This window comes from Triticum urartu, unplaced genomic scaffold (assembly GCF_003073215.2).
Source record: "Triticum urartu cultivar G1812 unplaced genomic scaffold, Tu2.1 TuUngrouped_contig_5766, whole genome shotgun sequence".
Lineage (NCBI taxonomy): Eukaryota > Viridiplantae > Streptophyta > Magnoliopsida > Poales > Poaceae > Triticum > Triticum urartu.
Genome location: NW_024116468.1, coordinates 1 through 8,433, shown reverse-complemented (window position 1 = coordinate 8,433; position 8,433 = coordinate 1). Strand labels below are relative to the sequence as shown.

Sequence of the window (8,433 nt, the reverse complement as noted above, 5' to 3'; positions counted from 1 at the left end):
CAAACGTAGGGAATATTGCAAATGATAACCTATACAAAGATGCATACTAAACATATGGCACTTCATGTTTCTTTTTGTGTGTTTTTTCAAAGCAAAGGCAACATGGATTTATTTATCCCTCCTTTTTTATGAGCTTTGCGAGCTATCGTTTCATAGCATTCCTTACATCCATGAATATTTTTCACATTTTCTACAAACACCGAAATAGAAAAAACGACTATCCATACCAAGGGTGGGGTTCATGTTAAATGGTTTAGAAAAGTGTAGGATTGTTGCAAATGATTTCATAGTTTAGGTAGGAGTGTTAGAGTGCAAAGCTTATAATTCATTTCATCAAAACAAAACATTCCACGTTGTAGCTTAAATAAGTTAGAGCAAATCCGGTGACTAACAACATGATGTAACTCGACCTCGGTTCCTCCTAACATTAGCATCAGCAATCGCAGTCCTATTGGAACAGAATGATCTACAATTTGCATCTTCCAACTAGGTGGAGAGCGGAGGGATAGGGGCGTGCGACGGCAGCACCGCAGTGAATCCTGAAGATATGTATAGGGCACATCTCACTCTGCTTGGGGCTGTGCTCCAAGCATGTGTCATGGAAGATATGCCAAGCTTTTAAGGATACAGCAAATGGCAGAACATAGGAAGAAATCTACTCCTGCTCAGCTTCATATTTAGTTGGAATCATTTTCAGCTTCTTTACATGTGTACATCAGAGCAAACAAGCCAACAGATCATTTTGGTCTTAATATGACCTTCCATTTTGACAGATATAACCTTCCATAACATATACAAATTGAGATGTGGCATTAATATTTCCCTCTGCCAGGTTATTTGGCTATGCTGTGGCCAACAACTTTAGAAACTAGATGATGCCCCGCACGTTGTTGCGGGACTGTTTTTCAATATTTCAATTAGGTTTTGGTTATATGAAAAATGAATATTTGAAATACTAATTCTTGAACTAATATAAGATGTAAATGTAAATAGCATCATTGAATGGAGTTTTCCATGCATGAATGTTTGCATGTTGAGGTGGATTTTTATTATTGATAATTGCATTTTGAGGTGGACCTTTTTCCATGCATGTTCAATGATGAGGTGTCATGCTTGCATGTCGAGAGAAATAAGATAGTGGGGACTAGCTATTTAGATATAGAAGATGCCATGGCGTCACTTCAGCGACACGCCGTCAAGTTTGAAAACGAAGTTCCTTAACGACATTGGTAAATTTTGCTTATGTTCGGGCAACACTCCTTTGTCATCACATATATCAGCAAAATATGATTAGTTCTCTTCTCAGTCCTACATATCAGGATAGACAACTAGTTGCCCTCTTACAACAGTGCAAGAAACATGACAAGAGATTGCGATCATATGGGTGAAATGTGATCACTTCTACCCGAGAGAAACCATAAATGGTGCCTATAAAACTAAGATCCGGCTAAATGGCGAACACTAGTGCCGCTTTGTACCCGAAGTATCAGTCGATCAGGTCCAATCTGCAAAACAAGAATGAGCCCGATAAGTCAAAGGCGCACAGATTTTTAAAAAAAATACGGGATGTGCATTTCTGAAAGAAAGAAAAACAGCGAGGCGTGTAGACTCCCTAGTCCTTTTTATGCTTGTAAATTTCATGGAAAAAATTCACTATTTTTTTGACAATTAAGTTATGTTTATTATCCTGTTCACCGCAGGTGCATGTGAGCTCAGGTGCATTTCGCTGCTTTCAGTAAACCACATACTCTTAAACATTTTGGGTTTAATTATTATTGTTTCACCTCCCGGCTCTCGAGGAGGCGTATTTGGACATAATGAGATGGTATTACCATCTCATCGAGTCTGCATTTGGACATATGAGATGGAATTACCATCTCATCGAGTCCTTTGATTATGCGAGGAAGGATGACGTGGCCCTGAGTAAACAATATGCGGCTCCAGAACATCATCGGAGTTCGCTTCATTTCGTTCCTGGCACATAACAAGAAAAGGTCTGGTTTAGATACATTGTCGCAAGCCAATATCAGCTACATATCTCCCACAGTCAAATAAGTTCACTAAAAGGATTTTACCTGTTGGAAACTTGGTAGCATCACTGGTTCATCCGTTATTCCATTTGGTAAGCCACCAGTTGACATCATCTTCTGCATAGCACTCATTGCTTTTTTCACTCTTGCCAAGTCCTCCTGCAGCTTTTTCTGACTTTCCTCCATCACCATCACCTTCTTCCTTAGAGCGGCTGCCTCATCTTCAGCTTTTCTTTTAGCCCTCGCAGCTTCCAAGACTGCATTTTCCAGAGAGTTTTTGGGGCGACTTTCCTCTGTTACTACCACCTTCTTTCTCGGTGTGGAGACTTCATCTCCAGCCTTTCGTTTGGCCCTCGCAGCTTGCGGGTCTGACCTTTCCTGTAGGTCTTTGGGGGAGGGCCCAGGTGTATACGTGCGTGCACTAGCCCTCCTTTTCGCACCCATGGCAGGTGCATAATCATCTTCTGGGCTTTCAGGATTTTCAAGAGCAGGGTCACCAGATCGTGACTGCAAGGTGAGCAAGGCATTTCAGTTCTTGAGCGCGTCCAGGAGACAAGGGCAAAAACTATGAGTTCGGATTTATAGTTACATGCAAAATATAGTAATGGACTTGCTGGTATATAATACATAGGATTTTTTTTCTTTTCATTCAAATAACATCCGAACAAATCATCCAGATAGAAAACAAGGAAATAAGAGTTACCTCTTCCTGAAATATCCGTGCAAAGCTCTTTGCTCCGGTTTTAGTGATATAGGTTGATCTCGCCCGAGAAGCTTTACCTGCAGCACTTCTGGCCTGTGTTTAAAAGCATTTGTCAATCATAAAACGTCTACACCCTCCGTTTCAAAATGGTTGTCCTTTTTAGAGTTGGGCACTAGAATTAAGTGTTGGTAAAATGTCTATAAGTCTATATGGCCCATCTATTTTTCACCACAAGGTCATTAAATTACATTTTTCTTCCCATGAAGCAAGGCATGCAAGCACAAGAGTTAATTAGCTCTTTTCTGACGACATTGATTAAAGGGCAAAGCAAGAATACAAATGAGTTAACTTTGCGTTGGAAGTGTAGAAGGACAAGTATTTTGAGAAAAAATGGAGGTGCTAAAAGGACTTCTTTTTTGAAACAGAGGGGGTACAGTGTTACAACAAACAAAAGAGAATGCACAGCACTACCTTTGCCTTTTCCGTATTCCAATATGCAATAAGGGCTCGCCATTGTTCCTTTGGGACACGAGGATCTCGATCAGCAAGACGTTCCTCTTCAGTTATATGAGGATCGTGGTGTTTCAGTTTTAGGTGACATTTCCAAAACTTCCACTTGTTTCTTATGGAGCTCAGGATCGACAACTCGCGAGGTGGATCAACATCAAATTTAAGCTATACCAAAGAATAAGCAGTGTGAAAAAAGTTGCAGGCAGGAAAAAACCAACATTAGTAATGCATACCTTAACAATGTGCCACATAACATCCTTGTTCTCCTTTGGAAATCTTTTCCAACTTACATATGTGAGAGGTGCCAACACTGCATCTCGTGCCAGTGCACCTAGAAAGTTAATCAACATGATTGCATTTTCTCCGATTGGCAGGCCCGAAGTGTTCAAGGAGACCGGTATCCGTACACCCTTGGGCAAGGTCCACACTTTGAGACAAAGACGACCTCCTGCTTTCTTTCCCTTTGCAAGGGCCCTTCTGACCTCTAGAGGTAAATAATTCCGCGCGAAATGCTCGGGGTCAGACATATCAGGAACTAAAGGAGTTGTGGTTACATCGGGGTCATCTGATTCATCAGAGATTTCCTGAGGCACCTTATGTACAGATCGGCAATAGTCCTCATCATTATCAGGATGGTCAGACTCAGACATGCTTTGATTTGGAGATACAACATAGTCCTCATCGTCATCACTTTCTACAGAATCAGTGTCTGTCGTGGCAACTGACACTTCACAATCTGGAGAGGGGGGACACTGCTGAAGAGGCACCCATTTAATTGATTCATCATCCATAGCATCTGCTGGCACTTGGACATTATGACCAAAATTCTGCAGGTTGCCAGGGTCGCTTTCTAGAGGTTTATTTTCCATGGCAGCAGATGAATCTTTGGCCAAACGTTTACTATGTTTAAGCTGAAGCCCATCATTTGATGAAGCTATTGAGCCTTTTCTATTTTTCTTCTGAGTCCAACCACTAGTCTGCTTGGAAACATTACCTTCAGTCTGCTCCTTCTGGATTTCATCATTAGTGCATACATTTTTCTGTTTTAGATCAGCCAGCTTATTCGGAGGTGTAAAATGTTCCCGCCCGTTAAGAGTTGAAGTGTTGCCATGCCTCTCATTAGCCTTACTTTGACGCTCAAAATCGACCTGGATTTCATAACTATCAGTATCAGAGGTCTGCCCTTCTGCCTGTTGTATATTGTGGTTCAGTGATTCCATATGTCTCTTCTCGGCAATAGTCTTGGCATTAACTAACTCTGATTTTTTCTGCTTGCTACACCTTGCAGTAGTCTCCTTTATAGGAAAAGAGTACATCGCTTCTGTATTAGTTAGATGATTGGTAGGCTCACGAATTGCCTGATCCGGATGCTCTTTCTGTGTGTGTTCTGAAGGAGTTGCATCAGACTGTTCTTTTTGCATATGTTGCTTGACTTGATTTGTGGTTGATGCCTTTCTCTTCTCTCCATTAACAGAGTTGGGCCCAACTGAACATCCAGTAGGCCAAGTGCTCTCCCTTGAAAACATTTTATCGATCATCACAGTGGATGCCTCTTCTCCATGATTTGCTTGGTTGACTGGCGGATGAACCACCCCATCCACATCTAGACAGTCTATCTGACTGCCTTCTTCCTAAGTGCGCCTGCCTCATCTTCAGCTTTTCTTTTAGCCCTCGCAGCTTCCAAGACTGCATTTTCCAGAGAGTTTTTGGGGCGACTTTCCTCTGTTACTACCACCTTCTTTCTCGGTGTGGAGACTTCATCTCCAGCCTTTCGTTTGGCCCTCGCAGCTTGCGGGTCTGACCTTTCCTGTAGGTCTTTGGGGGAGGGCCCAGGTGTATACGTGCGTGCACTAGCCCTCCTTTTCGCACCCATGGCAGGTGCATAATCATCTTCTGGGCTTTCAGGATTTTCAAGAGCAGGGTCACCAGATCGTGACTGCAAGGTGAGCAAGGCATTTCAGTTCTTGAGCGCGTCCAGGAGACAAGGGCAAAAACTATGAGTTCGGATTTATAGTTACATGCAAAATATAGTAATGGACTTGCTGGTATATAATACATAGGATTTTTTTTCTTTTCATTCAAATAACATATGAACAAATCATCCAGATAGAAACACAAGGAAATAAGAGTTACCTCTTCCTGAAATATCCGTGCAAAGCTCTTTGCTCCGGTTTTAGTGATATAGGTTGATTTCGCCCGAGAAGCTTTACCTGCAGCACTTCTGGCCTGTGTTTAAAAGCATTTGTCAATCATAAAACGTCTACACCCTCCGTTTCAAAATGGTTGTCCTTTTTAGAGTTGGGCACTAGAATTAAGTGTTGGTAAAATGTCTATAAGTCTATATGGCCCATCTATTTTTCACCACAAGGTCATTAAATTACATTTTTCTTCCCATGAAGCAAGGCATGCAAGCACAAGAGTTAATTAGCTCTTTTCTGACGACATTGATTAAAGGGCAAAGCAAGAATACAAATGAGTTAACTTTGCGTTGGAAGTGTAGAAGGACAAGTATTTTGAGAAAAAATGGAGGTGCTAAAAGGACTTCTTTTTTGAAACAGAGGGGGTACAGTGTTACAACAAACAAAAGAGAATGCACAGCACTACCTTTGCCTTTTCCGTATTCCAATATGCAATAAGGGCTCGCCATTGTTCCTTTGGGACACGAGGATCTCGATCAGCAAGACGTTCCTCTTCAGTTATATGAGGATCGTGGTGTTTCAGTTTTAGGTGACATTTCCAAAACTTCCACTTGTTTCTTATGGAGCTCAGGATCGACAACTCGCGAGGTGGATCAACATCAAATTTAAGCTATACCAAAGAATAAGCAGTGTGAAAAAAGTTGCAGGCAGGAAAAAACCAACATTAGTAATGCATACCTTAACAATGTGCCACATAACATCCTTGTTCTCCTTTGGAAATCTTTTCCAACTTACATATGTGAGAGGTGCCAACACTGCATCTCGTGCCAGTGCACCTAGAAAGTTAATCAACATGATTGCATTTTCTCCGATTGGCAGGCCCGAAGTGTTCAAGGAGACCGGTATCCGTACACCCTTGGGCAAGGTCCACACTTTGAGACAAAGACGACCTCCTGCTTTCTTTCCCTTTGCAAGGGCCCTTCTGACCTCTAGAGGTAAATAATTCCGCGCGAAATGCTCGGGGTCAGACATATCAGGAACTAAAGGAGTTGTGGTTACATCGGGGTCATCTGATTCATCAGAGATTTCCTGAGGCACCTTATGTACAGATCGGCAATAGTCCTCATCATTATCAGGATGGTCAGACTCAGACATGCTTTGATTTGGAGATACAACATAGTCCTCATCGTCATCACTTTCTACAGAATCAGTGTCTGTCGTGGCAACTGACACTTCACAATCTGGAGAGGGGGGACACTGCTGAAGAGGCACCCATTTAATTGATTCATCATCCATAGCATCTGCTGGCACTTGGACATTATGACCAAAATTCTGCAGGTTGCCAGGGTCGCTTTCTAGAGGTTTATTTTCCATGGCAGCAGATGAATCTTTGGCCAAACGTTTACTATGTTTAAGCTGAAGCCCATCATTTGATGAAGCTATTGAGCCTTTTCTATTCTTCTTCTGAGTCCAACCACTAGTCTGCTTGGAAACATTACCTTCAGTCTGCTCCTTCTGGATTTCATCATTAGTGCATACATTTTTCTGTTTTAGATCAGCCAGCTTATTCGGAGGTGTAAAATGTTCCCGCCCGTTAAGAGTTGAAGTGTTGCCATGCCTCTCATTAGCCTTACTTTGACGCTCAAAATCGACCTGGATTTCATAACTATCAGTATCAGAGGTCTGCCCTTCTGCCTGTTGTATATTGTGGTTCAGTGATTCCATATGTCTCTTCTCGGCAATAGTCTTGGCATTAACTAACTCTGATTTTTTCTGCTTGCTACACCTTGCAGTAGTCTCCTTTATAGGAAAAGAGTACATCGCTTCTGTATTAGTTAGATGATTGGTAGGCTCACGAATTGCCTGATCCGGATGCTCTTTCTGTGTGTGTTCTGAAGGAGTTGCATCAGACTGTTCTTTTTGCATATGTTGCTTGACTTGATTTGTGGTTGATGCCTTTCTCTTCTCTCCATTAACAGAGTTGGGCCCAACTGAACATCCAGTAGGCCAAGTGCTCTCCCTTGAAAACATTTTATCGATCATCACAGTGGATGCCTCTTCTCCATGATTTGCTTGGTTGACTGGCGGATGAACCACCCCATCCACATCTAGACAGTCTATCTGACTGCCTTCCGCATGACTTAAATGATAAGGCTGTTTGTGCGCCTGATGTATGATCTGAGTAGGAGTCCCCATATGCCTCTCCCCTAGACTTGGAGTTTGGGGGCCAGTGGAGCATCCAACTCTCTGGTTTCTATGAGTTGCAGTAGCCTCGTATATCAATTCAGTATGTCTCGCCTCTCTATAAATTTCATGGCTGAGAGGCCCATCCTGCATCTCCTCTGAATGAATGACTCTATGCAGGCGTGCCAGCTGCGCTCGCTTTGGCTGAATATGGTAACTAGGGCGCTGATCATTTACATGATTTCTGACCTCATTTGCATTTTGAGGAAAAACTTGTCTCTCCTCATTACCTACAATACCACGGCCAAGTGAAGGTCGATTTCCCTGACGGCTATGATTTGCAACAGTCTCATGAGGCACATGTATCTCCTCTCGATCAATCATATGATCAGGATACTCTTGTTCATCCCGGTGCACGTGAATGAGACGACTGGGACGCTCTACCTGCGTCCTGCGTGGAGGAATTAACCCCGCATCAGGTTCTGCTTGGTGTAGCCCTGCACGCGTTGCGTAACTAGGACGCTCTTGCCATCTCTGCATCACAGAAAAAGAAAGGTGAGCACTATGAATCTTGATGGATACCCAGGTGCCAGTGGGAGTGTGCATCAACTGAGCTAGACACACTACAAAGTTGCATATATGAAATCACCAGATAAGGGGGGAAATGCCAAAAAGGCTCTTTGTTCTACACTTACACCAGCGTGAGATGTAGGAGTACTTATTAAGTATTATGGGGCAAAAATAGGTAGTTTTTTCCCCAAATGTATTGCAAAATTTTCGACTCTGCAATAACAAAAGCACAGCCCAACATAATGGAGAAGCATATATACCTCCGGGGCAGCAACAACCGGAGGGACGGATGCCGAGG

The 8,433-nt window shown here is 42.7% G+C and overlaps 1 protein-coding gene across 1 annotated transcript; it reads right to left on the bottom strand.

The window, feature by feature from the left end:
- Positions 1 to 1,213: 1,213 nt before the first annotated feature.
- LOC125529679 lies at positions 1,214 to 8,428 on the bottom strand (the record flags this gene model as incomplete). The annotated part of the gene is made up of 8 exons (XM_048694106.1): positions 1,214 to 1,505; positions 1,875 to 1,974; positions 2,076 to 2,246; positions 4,889 to 5,179; positions 5,377 to 5,469; positions 5,848 to 6,051; positions 6,120 to 8,099; positions 8,396 to 8,428. Coding segments are annotated over 7 exons (2,868 nt in total), but the record flags the coding sequence as incomplete, so codon positions are not given.
- Between the last annotated feature and the right edge of the window lie 5 nt (positions 8,429 to 8,433).